Source organism: Herpailurus yagouaroundi, unplaced genomic scaffold (genome assembly GCF_014898765.1).
Source record: "Herpailurus yagouaroundi ecotype Mexico unplaced genomic scaffold, PumYag 163, whole genome shotgun sequence".
In the NCBI taxonomy this organism is placed as follows: Eukaryota; Metazoa; Chordata; class Mammalia; order Carnivora; family Felidae; genus Herpailurus; species Herpailurus yagouaroundi.
The window spans coordinates 16,790,600-16,809,776 of NW_024412404.1; the positions used below are offsets into that span (position 1 = coordinate 16,790,600).

The window sequence follows — 19,177 nt, forward strand, 5'->3', positions numbered from 1 at the left end:
CCAGGAGACCAAGAAGCCAATTAAAACTCCTTCTCATCTTCTATCCTCCAGAGGTGTGTCAACAGAATGAAGTTCTAGTCCAGACCATCCACAGAATAGGTGCTAGTATGGATTTGGGGGAGACCCCCTGACTTAGCCCAGATGATCATTTAGCAGGTACTTGAAAGGCTTAAAAAGACAGGGGGTATCTTCTGCCAGACAAAATACCCTAAATGAAGCAGGCTCCATTCTTTGGATTCATTGGTGCACGATGGCTGAAGCTTCTTGAAGCCTGTAGACCTTTTGCCCAAGAAATTCCCATTACCAAGACATTTTAATGAATCCACATCTGCTCAGGGGGAAGACAGAGATTTTGTTGAGTGTGAAACTTATGTTAATTCCCTCTTAAAGGAAAAGGCTACATAATTATGAATTCAAAATTAGGCTTGAAGATGAATGTCTATTTTGAATAAAATCTATAAAAGCAAATTAATTTTTTTTCATTTGACAAATGCCACAAACATAAAAATATTCAGAAAAGTAACAATTTTTTATGTGGGACATACCTACGTAAAACATTTTTCCTATTTTTTCTGCAACTTATTTTATAACTTTATTATATAATTATATAAGTTTTACCTTATATATACATACCTTATATGTATATTTAAATCAGTTATTTAAACTGATTGCAGTTTAAATAACCTACTTTTGCAATTTTTACAACGTATGACCATGTGATTCTATTATCCTTGCAAGGGACCTGCGTAAGCAAGAACCCTCACGTACAAGCTTTATTAGCTCTGTGGTAACTTTACACATGAAGCCTGTTTCCCTGGACTGTGCATGAGAAGCTTCCTGTCACTACTCACTTAATGTTGGGAAATGACTGGAATTTCAGTCCAGCTCAGTTGCCCAATATTTCCTCAACTTAAATACCTTTCCCAGTTTGAGTTCCATTCCTTCACATTCCTACCTTCATACAGTAGATGAAAAATATCCAAGGTTTAAGAAGTTGGTCCCTATAAGAGAAATAGGTTTTGGTTGGACTTCTTCACCCATAGTGGAGAGGGCTTCCCCTAGGTTCTCTAGGGCCATTGTCTACATAAATAATTTGAAACACCCCAAGACAGTACATCAGCGCCATTTTGGCCGTCCACTCTCTTACAGTCCCACAAAAGAAAGTGTGCTGACTAGTGGAAGTGAGTGATCAGCTTGTCTGGCTGTCTCCTTGGCACCAGGGTCTGGCCTTGAGGCTTCAGGACAGCCTGATAGGCATGAGTCCTACTGCTCCTTAGAACATCTGATGGATCCCTTGTGAAAGGTAGAAGGTTGGAACTAACCCTGAAGGGCAGAAACCAGGACTGGGACTGAATGACATTTTGGCCTTGATGATTCCTGAATACCAGACACAGACTTAAAACATTTTGAGAAAGTTACTCCAAAGCATAGGGCCTCATGAGGTGCCTTTGCTAGGGTCTAAGGGCAGCACTAATAGCTTCCCTTTTTCTCCTGTAGCAATGATTGAGAAGCATAGCTTTCCCTGAAAAGCCAGTTTTCCCTGAAATTGTTCATTGTCATTTCAATTAGTTTTATTTAAATGATTTTCTTAAAGAGTTTGATGATTGAACTGTAATTTAAAAAGTAGTGAGTATGTTTTGTCTTCAGTGATGAAATACTTTAATGTTTTGACTCCTGGCCATTTACCCATGTGTCCTTCTAATCTTACCTCCCTGGCAGAACCTTCTTTCTTGTCTTCTCCACATGCTTCTGTGTCTTTCATCCTCACTCCAGTGGTCCATTGTGGTTATTCCTGGACATTATTTGTTAAAGATCTGAAGGACTGGTAACTTGAAAGTCCATTGTCCTGCCTTGTTTAGGAAATGGGGATGATGTTGGCGAATGGAAACCCGTGGTGGAGAGCTGCTCTGACCCTCTTGCACTAGGGTTTCCCTCTTTTGCTTGTGCTGTCCCTCTCCTTGTCTCTGTCTCACTCTCAGGGTATAGCGTTTGTTTTTGTACATGATGTTCACAGAGCCTGTGTATAAAAAATGCTTGAAAGAACTTAGTTTGGAGAAAATAAGATTTAAAGAAGACATGAGAGCTTCAACTGTCTGGAAGGTCATCATGTGGAAGAGGAGAATGCCTTATTCTTTGAGACCCCAAGCCATTAAATTGGGTCAGTGGGAAGGAATTTGAGGAAGGTTCAGTCCCAGGGGAAAGAAAAACTCTTTTTTATGGTTGTTATGATAGAATGAGCTACCTCTTGGTGACCCCTCGGCAGATATGTTAGGGAATGGATTCTGACATTGTTTGGATTTGGTGTTCAACTGACAAGTTGAAATGAAATATGAGGAAATTGGGGCAACATCTCATAGCTAGAGAACACCCTTGTAAAGTAAAGGCATCCATTCTCTTTGGTTTTAACTTTTCTCTCTTAGGCCAAGTGAACCTCACTCCTGGACACTGAATCCTGAGTCTTTGACTCTTGTATGGCACATTCACCCTTATATATTAGCCCCTGTTTGCTCTGTTGTCACTCCCTGGCAAAGACCCCATTCCATCTGCTGATATTGGCTGATAAGAGCTCCACCTCTCTTCCGTAAGTTTCTGGTAGTCATGGCCTCTGTTCATGGCTTGTCTAGTCATCACCTTGTCTAGGAGAAGGTTCATCTGCATGTAACTCAAACCAGGAGTCCATGTATATCAATGTGACAGCTTGGTTGTCATTAGGTCCTTACCAGTACCTGTGATTGCCTGAATCTATGACTCTTGACTTACTTGGTTTAGAGGTCTCAGTGTTTGCCTTGAGTGGATCCCATTGAGCAAATGGATCATGGCATGATCTCCCCACCATGCCCTTTATTGGCATTTTCTCTATATTCTTTCCTTTCTTGAATATTACTATCACAAGAGATTCTCCTCAAATACATTTGACCTGCTTGGCTTGACTAAATGTATCCTAACTGATTCCATTTGTCTTCTAGTTTTGTTCTCCTGTCTCCACAATTCATTGTTTATTGCCACCTGGGAGTCTACTGAGCAATGCTTAGCTCCACACCAGGTTCTCAGATCATAGGAGGATGGCAGTCCCTGTTTGTATCCATGCCATTCCTATATGTTTTAATGATAAATTACTCCCTAAAGGAGAAAATGGGAATATATTTTTAATGAGGCATTTGGAAACAAGTCTTGCTTTCATTACTAGAAAAAAAAGTTTTATAGATTGGCAAATAGCAAAATACTTTACCACATGGAATATACCCTTCATCATTTTCCAAACAAATATAAAGGAAAGAAAAGTGTGATAAAACACTTGAGTTCATTCCCTCTCAAGTGATCTGGACTTAGTCTTACATGCCCAGAGAAAAGTTGGGCTGTGTCCCCAGCAGGAGTGAAAAACTAGGCATGCCAGATACCTCACAGCTAAGTTGATTTCAACCCTCACCCATGTCACCTCTTGGGAGCAGACTGGACTTGTCAGGTGTTGTGCTGTGCCTTCAGTTATAGTCTATGTTCCTTATGAGGGCTTTTGTCTTCCTGGATCCAAATCCTTAACCTTTGTCACATCACTGACTTGGAGAGTCTCCTTGATCACCTGGCAGAAGTGACACCAGCTTTGGAGTACCTCAGCCTGCTGGGTAATGTGGCATGTCCCAATGAGCTGATTAGCTTGGAAAAAGATGAGGAGGACTACAAAAGATACAGGTGAGTATCTAGGAGTTTGAGCCTGGTGGAAAGGGAAAAATGGCATCTTTGGGGGGGGGATAATATTATGGGGTGCATAGTAGATATTACTGGACTTCCATTGATAATACTAAACTTTAACCTTTTGGCAACCTGTAGCCATTGTGTCCCTTTGTCAGGGACATAGGAGCCAAAACAACAACAACAATAACAACAACAACAACAACAAAAACCCAAAAACAAAACCCAAAAAACAAACAAACAGAAAAAAAAAAACATGAAAAGCTTCCAGGTGGTCTAGGTCAGGGGTTGACAACTCTTTTTTGTAAACAGCTGGGTAATAAATGTTTTTAGGCTTTGAAGGTCATGTGGTCTAAGGTCTACGTCACAACTATTCAACTCTGCTGTTATAGTGAAGAAATAGCCATAAACAACTTGTAAACGAATAGGCACAGCTATGTTTCAATAAAACTTTACTTACAAAGACCAGGGGCAGGCAAGATTTGACCCATGGGCTATATTTTGCTTACTTGTGCTCTGTGTTGTAAGGTTTTCCTTTGGTCAGCCTCAGAGTAACTTTTTAGAGAGCACTTCCCACTAAAGGTAGGGAGCTTATGTGGGATCCCAGAGGAAGTCTCAGAAGTCCCATAACTTGGTTCCATAAAGCTCTGCCTCACTGTCCACCAGCTGTGTGCTCTGATGGGGTCTAAGTAGAAATGCTTCTCTTCCTCTCTGCTACTAAACCATCTGCTTTGAAATACCTGATCTAAACCCCCCTTTCTTAGGGAGTCTTCTTGATCATACCTATTTTATTCTCTTTCTTCATTTTGAACTCTGTGTGCTCTCATTCTTAATTGGTTTTGTTTTGTTTTGTTTTGGTTATTGTTGTTAATGTTTTTAGATGATCTTTTCATGTGTAGGCTCTCTCTTCATTATGATTGCTCTCATGAACACCCTACCTGAATCAATGTGTAAAGGGGAGGAGGAGTAAGGAAGCAAATTCAGGGCAGGTAAGGCTACTGAATAATAAATTTAGAAGGATTGGGGAAAGAGGATAATGGTTTGAAAGAAACTTGTTCTCTTGGGACTCTTATAAAAATCTGTGGTGACCCATGAAGGAATGCAGTCAGGGGAGTTGATGCTGTATAAAGGCAAAGCTGTAAGAAATACTGAAGGCTGTTGAACACTGTGTATTTTTTTTTTTTTTGAACACTGTGTATTTTTGACATATATGCACATAGACGCATAAAGTTACAGCAGGAGTCCAGTATTATTTATTGGGAAGCATTTTGTATGTTTAATCTCATTTTCTATGTTTCTTGATTAATTTTGTAGGGGTTTTATTAGACTTTTTTTTAATTTTTTTTTTAATTTTTTTTCAACGTTTTTATTTATTTTTGGGACAGAGAGAGACAGAGCATGAACGGGGGAGGGGCAGAGAGAGAGGGAGACACAGAATCGGAAACAGTCTCCAGGCTCTGAGCCATCAGCCCAGAGCCCGACGCGGGGCTCGAACTCACGGACCGCAAGATCGTGACCTGGCTGAAGTCGGACGCTTAACCGACTGCACCACCCAGGCGCCCCTATTAGACTGTTTTTAAGCCATCTTAGAATAAAACTCTAACCCTACTCCGAAAAGAGGTATTAAATCTTTTTCTATCATGAAGATATTCATTTTGATATGATTCTGTAGATTTCAATGTGAATTCTGTTAGGAGAAATATGATTAATACCCAGCAGGTGAAGAGTTATACATTTCTAAATCAACCCTGTAAGTTGCTTAATCACTTAGAACTTAATTTGCCTATTTAAAACTCTTATCAACTCTGAAGCATTTAACAGCCTGATTTCAGATATAAAGGGGTCTCTTAAAACATATTTTATCTTTGTGCAGCAATTTATAAGATATGTCTTGGAAGGTTCAAGTAAGTCCAAGAAAGTTCTTTCAGTCAACATTTTTAGTAAACCAACCATGGTATAAGAGATTTTAATTTGGTTTCTGACTTTTTTCTTGAAATTTCTATGTTTAACTCTTTAAAATAAGCCAGTAAATTGTACAAATGTATGTATATGCATGTGCATGCATGTATGTGTGTCTTTGTATGCATGTGCACATGCATTGACACACGTGTTCATTCACTCATTCATGGAGCTGTATGTAAACCAAACTGTAGGCACATTTCTGTTGTCTTTTTTTCCTAGAATGAGAGAAGTAGAGTGAAAAGCTTCACTTCCCTCATCTTCTATTTAGTCTCAAATAGAAGGCTTATAAGTTTGCAAAAGGAAAAGAAAAGCTAGTACTATTTTTTTATTATAACTGTTCACTATGGTAAAAACACTAAGACCCATATAAATAAGGGCCAGATAAGAAGATCTGATGTGGGGGTCCAGCTTTAAAATGGGGAGGATAGTCTAGATCAGTGACCCTTCACCAAGGCTGTACTTCTGAATCATCCAAAGCATTTTGATTAATTGAGTGCCAAATGCAACAAAATAGTCAATAGGTGCTTCGGATGTTCACTTAACTATTGGACTAAGTAGTGTTTAAAATTCCTGTTGGCTCTAGCATTCTGAGATACTCTGTTCCCAAGCCATTACAGTTCTTCCATTGCTGTCTAATGCCATTTTATATATTCCATCTTGTATATTTCTCTCACTACTTTGTATGTGTCCACATCCAGAGGATGGCTTCTAGTAGGTAAGGGTATATCTTCTTGCCCTTTGAAGACTCTTCAGTACCTAAAGTAATGCTGGCCATGGAATAGGGGCCAGATAAATGTTCTCTGGAGGCAGCTTGAAAATTATTCTTTCCTCTGAGAAGCTAAGTGCTTATGGAGAAATGTATGGCCCTCTGGGCACCTCTGATGCCTACTGCCTATTTGGAATCAGATCCATTTGATGTCAACAATCACAGTTAATAAACAAGGAACTGTCCTTGAGACTCAGTCTGAGCACTGGTCATTGGGGTGCTGATCCTTCAGGGAGGGTTTGGTTCTAGAGGAGTGATTCATTGCACGGGCTGGCTGTTGTACCCACTAAGCCTGACCTTACTACCTCAGGTCCATCAGGGTTGAGGGATGGGGCTGGGAAGATTGTTTGTTCATGCACACGTGGCAAAGTTGCTGGGAGGAGGAGTTGGATTCTAAAGCACATACAGCTGAAATCACATCTAGTCAAAATTACTCTAGAAAATCCATAAGCCACCCACAACAATGGCAAGATGCTCACGCTCTGAGAGAAATAGGAACTAAGAACACTGGAAGGAACATTAAATGTGTGTCCATCCAGTTACACATTCACTGCACAGCATATGATGATCGAGTGGAATGGTGGGCCTATTCTCCAGCAATCCTAAATTTTTTATTCATTTTATTTTTTATTATTTCTGGTTGACAAGTACTCTCACACTTGGATTTGGAGAGATAAATGTGTATGTGATGGCATTCTGTTCTCTGGTTTGTAAGCAGCCCTGCTTTGTTCATCCTGGAATTTGAGTTTCATTTGCCCCTGAGAAATTTTAGGATTTTACAATAAGACTTTTGAATCCAGAATTCCTGCAGTGTTTTACTTTCTACAAAGCAATGCAGCCACCTTTCCCCCCCCCCCCCACCATTGGTAAAATATTTTCTTGGCCCTTCCTCCACAAAGCATGAGGTCTGCCTTCCTTCTAGCTGTTACCCAGAGCCTAATAGTAGGGCCTCTATGTAAATTTATGTGACATTTTCACTAGAAAATTGCTTAAAAATGAATGATATTTCTACAGTTTACTGTTTTTCACTTTAACTACATTTTCTGACAATATGTCTTCTATTAATCATTTAAGCAATAGTAGGAGACTTAAAGGGAGTGTATTCAGAAGCAAGAACCCATGGCTCATTTAGTGCTGTCTAAAAAAATTTCTTATTGATTGGCATCCTCTGTGGTTATGTGATGTAATATTTATAATATGTCACCCAGCCATACATCAAAACAAGTATGTCTGTTTCATTTCTACGGGAGGTGTTGATTTCAGAGAGGTCAGCCCACTTTTAGGTCACGTTGTGGCCAACCACCAGAGCAGAAATGGGAAGTGACTAGATTTATGGAGTTATTGGGAATGGCTTCACAGATGCTTCACTTTCTGTGATTCCTTCTTCCCTTCCCCCAAGTCACCCCTTCTCTTTCCTTTCTTACCCCCTGTGCACACAGTTGGATTTTCTTGGCACACATCCCCACCATAAAATGGGCTCATTAAATCTGTATGTGAGCATGAACATACTACCAAGTTGTTGAGCTGTGCCCTGGTCCTGCTGGGGCAGGAGCAAACCATGCCTTGATTTTTTTCTTTGCCATTCATCATAGTTCATGGCTAAGAAATGTCCATCGCCATGTTATTATAGGAGCTTGAACCCGCCCGTGCTTTGCTGTGTGTACACATTGTGCTGCTATTTTGGGATGAATGTTGAATGAGGGTGAATGTGATAACAAGCAGCCTTCAGCATTTGGGCGGGAAGAGAGTGGTGAGGTGGTTTGCCTTGGGAGGCCACCGTCATGCTAAAAAACCACTCAAGGCCTCCCGTGGACTTCAACACTAGCCAAAAAGTGAGTCAGGTATGGGAAATTTAGGTGCCCAGAGTGGTCTGTTTCTTGTCTTCCTTTGTAATTCTTCTCCTTCTTGTTCCTGCAGGCAAGACAGCGGAATGAAGGTCAACAGTACATAAGAGCTAGACCTGACTTGTCAAATAAGAGATTTGGTCTCATGGCCTCTAAGCTCTACTTCTGTCATTAAACCCTTTGCCATTCATTCTCTCCTGCCACTCCAGTCTCTGCTTGGCCTCTCCTTCCTCCCGCCTCCTCAGTAGGCCCCTCTATATTTCTTACAACTTTAAATTATTTAAAACGTGACACCCTTTCTTTGTTCCCTCCCAGAAAGCAGCCTGAGGCCTGCCCAGTGTCTGTAGCACTCAGCCAAAGGGAAAGAGGGAGGGACCCTCCGCAGTCTGTTGGCTGTCCTGGGCTGCCACCATTTCCCAGCTGAGGAGGAGCTGTAAAACTTGTGGCTTACATAACCCAGCTAGCATTCTCCAGCTAATCTACAATCTGGGCTTTGAAGATCACAAGAAAGCAAAGGTCACGACCCAGAGATCAAAGTGACAGAAGCCCACAGAGTAATTGCTGGTTACCCTCTGTAGAGGGCCTTGCTCTGTCCTGTGGGTGTATTGTTTGCACGGAGACTTCAAACATGCTGCCGGTGAGCTGTGAGGAAAATCAGCTGGCCTTTGCCAGTTGTCAGGCCTTCATTAATGCTGTAGGTGAGCTCACCTCGGCTCATTAGAGTGAGATCATTGTCATCTCTCTGAGCATCTGGAGTTATTCCACTCACAGTGTTTATTCATTACTCTGGTCTTTATTGACTTTTTCTCACTGCCCTCCTTTACCTGGAGGTGTGAGGGGGTGGTTATATAAGGAAATTGGAGTAATAAGAAAGGAGGCTATGGATGTGTTTATTGTAAATTAACTTTGCAGCATATAGAAATCAAGCAGGCTAAAAGCGTGAGAGAGGCTTAGGCGTCATCTAACCCTTTCTCTTCATTGTATAGATGGAGAAACCAAAGCTCTGGAAAGTGGCGGAGACTGAACCAAGATCACATAGCAAAATGAGCCCAGGGTCTTCATTCTGTCCTCTGCCCTGTTAGTCTCCAAGCTCTTTGTTATGAGGACCCCTCCTCTTGTTAATTTTCTCCCCCTTAGATCTCTTTAATAAGCTTTAGGTTTTTTAATTAGCTACATTTAAGCCATTGCTAACTTTTTAAAATTAGACACATTTAGCTGTTGATGAGTGCTTTTGATTAGCATGAGGTAACCAGTGTTACCAAACGGGGTTGATGTAATCTGGTCAAAAGCAGAGAAGCTTGATGTTTTGTTGGCCTGCTCACTCTTCTGTTAAGCTTTGTGGAAGACCGAGAACGATTCCTGGGTCACCCATTGCTGACTTCAGGGGCCCCTAGTAGGGCATCAGTCGCTTGCACTGTGTCTCCCCCACCCCACCCCCGTGCATCGGAGTGCCTGCAAGAAATAAGGGGAAGAATGGCCATTCCATATTGCCATAAATGGAAAGAAGTAGGGAAAAACTCCAGGTGACCTTGTACTCTGATTTCCTTAGGATTTGGAAACTTGGTATTTCTTTAGTAGAATCTCTTCAGAGAAAGAAACAATCCCAGGAGCAGGCAATGGAGATCTGTCTTGGTGTTTCTGTGATTGTGCTGTTACTGGAACAGCTAGCTTCCCCTGGGGTAGCAGTTTGAGCAGGAGGACAGAGCACCCTTCTCTCCCTTTGAAGTCTAGATGAAAAATGCCAGAGCTTTGGGATTTGGGCAGAGAAAATTGATTTGGGAGCAAAAAACAAACACACACCAAAGTCTTTCTGCTCTTCCTTTTCTCCCCCTGCCAGTTTCAGGTGTCTCCTTTGAGGAGTCCTTTAAGAAAATGGAGCATTTAATATGAAAAGAGAGAGAGCCTGAAAAGCTTTCTGTGTGGGTCTCACTTTTAGAGAATCTGCCTTTAGACGGAGACAGATGGGTCTTTACACACCTTCCCAGGATCCCTGATCTCTTCTCGATAACCTCACCTTCCATATCACGGTCAAGAGTGCCCCTGACTTCCAGCCCCCCACCCCATGGCTTTCGCCTAGCCACCTTGGGAAGGTCAGGAAAATTGGAGTTGTCCTCTGGAGCTAGGGATGTGAAACTCAGAACTTAGACCGATCTCTTTTCATTAAGCAGTGCCCTGGCTTAACAAGCAGTTTTATAAATCTGAAGCTGTCTCCGGGTGTCGCAGGATTTATAGACGGGGGTTTCTGCCATAAAGTGGTTTATGATGGCTGCCTTCTGTGTTATTAGTAGCTGTCTCTTCCTTCAACCATTGCTGTTTGATAATAGCCTTAAAACACCCAGAATTACTTACCTGCAAGCCCCATTCCCGATAGCCCCTGTTGACAGTCTGAATAAGTTTACTGCCCTTTTGTTGTACTTTACCTTCAAAACAAACTGATTGAACCATCAATAGCTCGTGGAAGCTGACAGAGGCATGTCATCTGGACTAGCCCTTGTGATTGCAGGTTATCTGGGGGAGTTAACCTTCCTGCATTGTTAACTGAAATGTTTTATGTACTATGCAACTTTAGGATACGGCTGTGATAACCCCAGTAACTAAGTAATACATCACGGTAAAGAGATTTTGGTGCAACAAATAACCCTGGATTAAATTTACAAGGGTTGAATTGATATTGTAAAAGCCTTCATTCTGTGGCTTCGGGAATCCTCTGTTGTATTTTTATGGCAAACTTGTATTATACTCGGGATTGAAGCTGCAGCTTTTGACACCCTGACATGACCTAGAACAAAGGGAAATAGATCTCCCAAGACTGGGATGGGACAGGCAGGCAGAAAGCCCACTGACTTATCACTTGGCAGTAATGTTTGGAGTCAGTTCCAAACCACCAAAGGGCAGGAAGACCTCTGGTAGATGTGGCCGCCTCTGGGCACTGTGTACCACAGACATTGGGGGCAGGGTAGATCATTAGTGAAATTGGGAGGGAGATTATTCACCACATTACCAACCTCATAATCCTGGAACTGTTATTCTTCATGGTGTTTTTTTCACTTGGACAGTGGTACACAGCAGGACCAGCAGCATCAGCTTCCCCACCCCCTCTAGGAACTTATTAGAAATGTACATTCTGGGCCCTACTCCAGACGTAGGGAATTAGAAATTTTGGGGGTGGGATCCTGTGATCTGTGTTTCAACAAGCCGTCCAGGGGATGCTGATACCCTTTTAAGTTTGAGAATGGCTGTTCTGGAATAGAAGCTCTTTGAGAGCAGGGACCTTGTCTGTTTTGTGCATCACTTTTATTCATGCAGTATGTGGTGGGTGCTAGCAGCTCAATAATTATTTGTTGTGTGAGTGAATGTATGAAGACATCTCTAAGGCAGGAACTTCAGACCCTGGGCTGAGTCTCAGGCCGAATTACTTGGGGTGAGACTTGCTCGTGTCCCTCAAACCTCTCCAGGCATCAACCACCTAGAAACCCCAGGCTGGCGGTCAGGATGGGAGTCAAATCACCCCTATTTTCATAGATGACTGGCAGCCTATTTCATGGGCTGTTTCTTCGATTGTACAAGAAGAGTGCTCTGAAAACAGCAGCTCTTTGTCATCTAAAATTTTTAACTAGCTTAAAAGCCAGCACCTCGCTCGCTCTCTCTCTCCTTTGATTTCAGGGCTGTGATCCAAAGTGGGGCAAAATGACAACGTGCTGTCTGTTGTCATCATGGTTCCTGCCAGCCCTGTGAAGACATCTTTCATTCCATCATTAAACATTGGCTGATTTTCTAATACTGATGTTTTCTTCACCTGAATATTCATCTTTTCCCACCCTACACTTAGTGGGTGTCTTTACTCCTCTGAGCGTCACTCCTGACATATTGTTTCCGTCTGTACATGTCTTTATTTGAAAGAATCTGTTGTCATCAAGGCTTTGCTGCTACAAGCAGAAGATGGAAGTTTTCTCTGACACTGACTGAGGCCAGTCGGATTTCTACTGGAGGATAGAAGGGTCATTGGGACTTTGTGGAAACTTTCTGATTTTGGATAAGGCTAGGGGGCTTTTGGAGAGGGAAGGGTGAGGCTCAGGGAGAAGTTGGAACAAAGATACTAGATTGAGACCAGGGAAGAAGCAGGAAGTATATAGTCAAATATCCTGGACCTCAGATGTTTTGGGTGGACATTTCTGGGGAAGAAAAGTATACCTCAAAAGAACTCAGAGTATTTTCGCTTTAAGGAATATTTGGGCTGGAAGCCTCGAAGCTATTTTCTCTAGCATTTCAGTAACCAGTCAAGTCTTATACCTGGGCAAGTATATGGAGGCCACTTGGTGATGTGAGAGTGTCTTATGAATGTGGGATCTGAGGGGTGGGGGGCAAGCTTTATACCCCAGGTAACATTTGCTCTGAGAAAAAGCTCAATGTGTAGGGTTGCTTTAGGATTTGGTTCTTTGAAGATCCCTTGAGATTTCTTGTTGCTCCTCTTCATCCTCAAGACATTTGTTTTCAGTCATTCAGTAAGTAATGGTTGGTCCCTTTCTCTGTGCTCCCAGAACTACTTTGCACATAACCCTGATCTTGGCACTTAGCTATGTTGATTTCTCTTTTCTCTATGTGAGTCTTTCTTCTCCATTACACTGAAAGCCCCTGTAAGGGCAGGAATCATGTTATAATTACCTCTGTATACCTAGGGTCTGGCACATGCCAGATGCTCAAGAAATATTTGTACAAATGAAATAAATTGGTATTTTATTGAGTGCATTCCAATGCTACTTTTTAAGATAAGAGGATTAGCAAAAAAAAAAAAAGTCCCTCCTTTAAGAAGACATCACATAAACACCAATAAAATGATTAAAATGATTACAAAACAACAAAATGTTAGATGGTATGGTGCTAACAGTGTATCCTGGGAGTGCTGAGAAGAGAGAAAACAGTACAGGCTAGAGATGCCCAAAAAAAGTTTGTATGGGTCAGGATTTGAAAGATGAGTGAATACTGAGGAGGCTGGGTATGGGAAGGAAATGAGAGATTCCTATGGAGGTAATGTATTGCTCTTGAAATTGGGTACTTACCTCTTCTTCTTATGCAGGACAAGGTCTAAACAATAGCTCATTTGTTTGTTTGTTTGTTTGAGAGAGAGAGAGAGAGAGAGAGAGTGAGTTAAGCCAGAGCAGGGAAGGGCAGAGGGAGAGGGAAAAAGAAAATCCATGCTGGGCATGGAGCCTGACTTGGGGCTCAATCTCATGACCATGAGATCGTGACCTTAGCTGAAATCATTAGTCAGATGCTTAACCAACTAAGCCACTCAGGGACCACAACAATAGCTCCTTTGAGTGATCAGGTATAGGGGCTCGATGGAAAGCATGTGGGTTGGTAACTTTCCTTGAGGAAGGAGAGGTATAAGCAGGTGTCTATATTTTTTATATATTTATTTATATGTTTATATGCCTATCCCATGGCCACATGGATCTTCTCCTCAATTCCAAATATACCTGCTTGAGGACAGTTCATCACACAAATAGTCATTAGCTTATCCTTGGAGGCCATGATGGACACCAAAGACTCTTTCCTTGGGAATTTGTATTAGTATTTGTTGGGCTATTAAATAAATATCCCCTATAAACAAGTTCTTCTTGTTTCAGCTTGATAATCTTCATAGTGCTAGTGTGGAAGTAACTCAGGGATGGTGAAAAAATCCTCAAGACCCCTTTTTGATTCTTTAAGGAAGCATTTCTTAGCTATATGTGCTTCTTACTTCTATCCCAAAGTCAACCATGTTATTACAACCTGCATTCTAGTTTATTGTCCTGGATGGCCAGTCAGTGTCTCTTGCTTCCATTTCAAATTGAAGATTTGTTTTTATCTCAGAGATAAGAGTTACACAGATGGCCCACAGGAATGGCAGTGACATAAATGGTACAATTAGGTTGTAAGGTTAGTTTCACTGAGAATTTTGTGTGTAGCAAAGAAGCCGGGCCCATTTCCAGAATGGAGGAAGGGAAATACATCACTAGGATCTTCCTGGCTGATCTAGGTAGGTGTGTGTGTCTGTGTGTGTGTCTGTGTCTGTGTCTGTGTGTCTGTGTCTACCTTTGAATCAAGAGCAAACATTACTGTGCATTTTTAAGGCTTAGTTGTGTATCTATGTAAAATATAATTATTTGGATTTCTGTAAAGGGTGATCATTCATTATGAAAGAAAGAAGCAGCAGCAGCCAAGATCTAACCTTCTGAAGACTTAATGATGTGGATTCCTGGGCATGAGACAAATTGCATGGATCTTTGAGGGCATCACCTCCCCCCTGAGTTATCTCTGACTCTTTTCTTTCAGATGCTTTGTTCTGCACAAACTGCCCAATTTGAAGTTTCTGGATGCCCGGAAAGTAACCAGAAAAGAACGAGAGGAAGCTTTGGTCAGAGGGTCATTCATGAAGGTGGTGAAGCCCAAGGTAAGCTGCCTACTTTCTCGTCTTCACAAGGAAATTATGTCTTGCCTCACTGGTTATTCTTTGAGTGCAGAGGATGTCCTGTGTTTAGATTTCAGGAGAGATCTCCTATTAGGGTTTATCCATGGATATATTGTTGGCCAAACAAGTAGGATTGGGAATAAATTTGATTTTCCTGTAATCTAAAGGGACCTTACTTGTAGGGTGATTTCACCCAGATGGGTCTTTTACCAATAACGCAGCCTGATGGTGATGTTCTGGGGGGCATATTTGAGGTCTTCTTCTTGAAGATGTTTCATTTATAAGGTAGGGCCTCTAGAGGTCTGTTGCTGAGAAAAGAAAGAGAGGAAAGCTTGGGGAATTTAATCTTTCTTGGGTGGGTACGATTGTTCTAGTGACTAAGAACTCTTTTTTTCTTGGGGCCATAGCAGGAGGGAAGGGTGATTTTCTTCTGTCCTCAGGTATGAGGGCTCAATAGCTCTCAGAGATCTTGTTAGAGGGAAAGGCCATTTTTCCTGACAGTGTGACCTGGACTAGTGTATGCTTCCTGCATGTAGCTCTCCAGAGCTCATGGGATTAGTTTTACTGACCTTTCCTTTATAAGCTGAGTCTGCATGGAGGCCATGGAAGTGACTATGGTGTCATCTTAATGACAGCATTGATGAGGCAGGGGAGATGTGGCTGGGAGACTTGGCTTCAGATTCAAGGAAGTCTTTAAGGGTGTGGAAAATTATCTCTTTGGGAGGAGTTGGGGTCCTGCGAAGCCCAAGGCTGGGGAATGGACCTGACGATCCTTGATGACCCCTTTGGAGGTCCATCAGTGCCCTGGGGCCCCATGGAGCTACCTAGCTACTTCCTTTTTTGGACCCTCTCTTGTGTGTTGAAAACGCTGGCCCAGAAATCCTGGAGGTCTAGTTTGTCCTCGCTTATTGACTTGGAGTACTTTGCACGTGCATTGGAAATGATTAAGAGGGAAAGAGGAAAAAACAAACAGAACCAAAACAGAAAAACGAAACCTCTTCCATCAAGTTGCTCAGCTGGCGGCAGACCTCAGGCCACTTTCTTTCCCTGAACCCATGAGGTGCAACTTATTTCCTGTTATGCTGAATAAAATTGCTAACAGTTGTGGAAATATATGATAGGGAGGGTATAATACTGGCAGATAAATGTATTGTTACCTGTTTCAGCATGTGGGAAATTAATTGAGTGATTTGTTTCGTAGCTATTAAAGTGTTAACAGTTTTCCTTATCGAGGCACAGATTTGATGTATTGCTCATGACTGCCTTTAGTTATTCCAGCTTTTGTAATTTTGTCCAAATGAAATAATTTATTTCTTGGCCTCCTTTTTTTTTCTTCTTTTTTTTTTTTTTTTTTTTTTTTTTTTTTTTTTTTGCGGGGAGAGGGAGGTTTAAAAGATTCCAGAGGCAGCTGACATCACCAAACAAAGGACAACATGTGGACTGTTTATAATACCTTGGGTTCCCACCCATTCTACATTTTCCACCTTCACATATACATGCGCTTTATAGGATAGATCAGTATTTCTCCTTCTCTCCTTGCTTTTGACAGGGGAAGCTCTGTATTATCACAGAAGATCTGAAGGGATACTAAAAATAATGGCCACCATATTTGTGTGCGATGCTCATTGTGTGCTCACCACTGTCCTAAGGTTCTTTGTACACAGATCTGTGAGTCCTTCCAGAACACTGCAATGTAGGAGGAATGGAGCATTGGCTTATTCTACAGGTGAGGTAACTAAGGCCGAGAGGTGTCACTTAGGCAGCCCGATCAGTAAGCATGGGAACCGTAGTTTTACTGGTGTGTCTGACCACCAAGCCACGTTCTTCTACTCGGATCTTAGCTCTGGAGCAGTGAGCCAGACATTTTCCCCATGTGTTTCTTTGTTCAAAATGAAAAGCTCATAAGAAGGCCTAAAGGTAGAAAACAGGTGGAAGCTGAACTGTTCTCTTGGAGTAAAGAGGGCTGCAGGGACTGAAATCCTCCCCTGCCTTTGAAACCAAGTGGGAATGGTTACTTAAAATCCGGTAGTAGCTGACTCTTTGAGTCATTAGCAGCATCAGTAGAAATGCTTTTCAAAGTCCCAAATTAGTTTCTAATCAATTATAGAATTAGCTTATGTTTGTGTGATTGACTCCAATATCTTTACTAACAGTATTAAGCATAAAAATACCCATTAGTTATTTGAGAAGAGACAAAAATACTCTGACAAAACACGGGGATCTTCAGTTGTTACCTTTTTGTAGAATTACGTGATTTCCAAACTGGAGGGACTTCAGAAATCACCTGGTGTGTGTTCTCCTTCCTGGTGGTGAAGGAACTGGGTGAGGATGTAGTTTCCTAAGGCCCCCATAGTCCAACACAGGCAGACCTGGGATTAGAACCCAGGGTCTAGGCTTCTAGGTAAGTGCTGTATATACACCGTGATGCTTCAGGTGCACTAGAGGATTTCCCTGTGTTCCTGGTTTCATATCAAACTGTATGCTTCTTGAATGCCAGGCAATCCCCTTTTGCCTGTTTTCAGAGAAACACATGGGTACTTTTCTTGCAGATAGAGGCCAAATGAGCTTCTTGCTGAATTAATAAATTGGTGTTAAAAAGGCTGGTTCTCGCCTGCTCACAGTGTGCACAGACATATGTTTGTTCCTGTGCAGGTGTGTATATACACTTTCTATCTCTGTGTGTGTATACATATGTATGTTCTGGGAGGTATGTGTACACCCGGAGTCGGCTTCTAAGTGGAGAGCAACTTCCTCCCTGTGATTTGCCAACACTGTGCTGAGCACACTTGGTGAAGACCTATTTTTCATAAGAGAATCGGAATCTCGAGTTGGCTCCTGTCCTTTCTCAGGCGGCAGCGGCCTGTGGTGCTTATTCAGCAGAATGCTCTGATGGATGATCAAGGAGGCCGTGATTTGGGGAGCTGTTTTCATTTTATTCCTGACATAAAGTATTTGGGAGAATGGAAAATGCCTCTCCAATCACAGCCCTTGCCTTAGAGGTAGGGAACAGGCAGTCTGGGTGTTCTCAGCTGACGCAAATGCAAAATCGTCCAGGAACTAATAAACCCTCTATGTCACAGAGGTTTGATTTGGTACCTGGCAGGCCCTGGCACCTGAGTGCGAGTTCTCGCTCGCCTTCTCTCACTATGACACATTTCCCCTTTGTTTGCTGCCTTTGGCTTTTGTTGTTTAAAAGCTGCTTCCTGTCTGAGCTCTGATTGTCCTACAGAAGGATGCCATCCTTCATTAGGGAAATGATAGCTAATGTTACAATGGACTCTTCTAGACTGGTGTGTGTATATGTGCGTACATGCATGTTTGTGTGTGTGTTATTAGTTAAGGGACCTACAGCAGCTAGGTTGTGTTCATTTCCTGGAATTTTAAAGAAAATATGTGTCTTTTGCAAATATTGACCACAGAATCATGCCATTGTCGATGCCAAGAGGACCAAGGTAGGTGCAGAGAAGGTTGAGGCTCCCAAAGAAAGGCTTCTGTGATGACCAGACCGTGATCCCCCTTGCCGCATCAGGAAACATAAATCAAAGGGATGTGAGGCCTGTCCAGAGGGTGTGCATGGTGGACATGCCAGCCCTACATATCAGACAGTTCAAGAATCCAACAGTCAGAATTGCTTAATTATGTCCTGGCTTTGTAATTATTCATCCCTGTACTGGCAAAGAGCACAGTTGTCATTTCTCTGACATAATTATTTAAAGCTGAGCCCTCTTGTTTACAGGCATGTATATGAAGTTGGCTACCAACAGTTTAATCTTCAGAACCTTATAGAAGCAGTGCATAGAGGGACAGAAGCAGTGCAGAGAGGGACAGGGACAGCTGGACTGAGAATCACAGCCTGTGTTAGAAAGTGTTTTGACATGTGTGTACTTTTGCTCGTAATTATGGCCATTCTGTTATAGGTAAGAGAAGGTAATCGGTATGTTTGTGAGTGTCAGTGTGTCCTTGAAAATATATGATGCTTGCCTTTATGTGGGCATGCCTGGGTTTCCTATCATGTGTATTTTGTGTCTTTGTGTAGTTTGGTATGGTTTATGTATTTGTGTGTGTGTATATCTTTGGGGTTTTTTTTTGTTTTTGTTTTTTTTTTTTTGGTGGGATGGAAGCTGTGTGTGTGTGTGTGTGGGAGGGGGAGAGAGAGAGAGAGAGAGAGCGAGCGCGCCCAAGACAGGAAAAGGAAAGGAGGGAGAGGGAGATGTGATAAAGGAATAAACTTCCGAGTACATGTACTTTCTGGAAATCTTTTTGATTCCTGACCTTACACTGAATGTTGGAAGCTACTTGGGTCTGAGCATCACCTTCTTCCATGGCCACGCTGCACAGTCCTGCTCCTGACGTTTGGCATTAGGACATAACTCCCTGGTTTCCTTTAGTTCCTTTCATCTGTGTGTACCTTTTTGGATTTACACACACACACACACACACACACACACACACACACACACACACACA

General features: G+C 42.1%; 1 protein-coding gene across 7 annotated transcripts in view; it reads left to right on the forward strand.

The window, feature by feature from the left end:
• LRMDA (leucine rich melanocyte differentiation associated) overlaps nucleotides 1-19,177 on the forward strand; it is a 1,047,786-nt gene that overhangs the window by 596,123 nt on the left and 432,486 nt on the right. For 5 of the 7 annotated variants that reach the window (XM_040485493.1, XM_040485494.1, XM_040485488.1 and 2 more), the window contains 2 exons: nucleotides 3,548-3,687; nucleotides 14,575-14,692. In XM_040485493.1, the coding sequence (XP_040341427.1) occupies nucleotides 3,548-3,687; nucleotides 14,575-14,692 (258 nt within the window). Of the gene's footprint in view, nucleotides 1-3,547; nucleotides 3,688-14,574; nucleotides 14,693-16,359; nucleotides 16,437-19,177 lie in introns of all 7 variants that reach the window. The other 2 variants (XM_040485489.1, XM_040485490.1) reach the window with 2 other exon arrangements.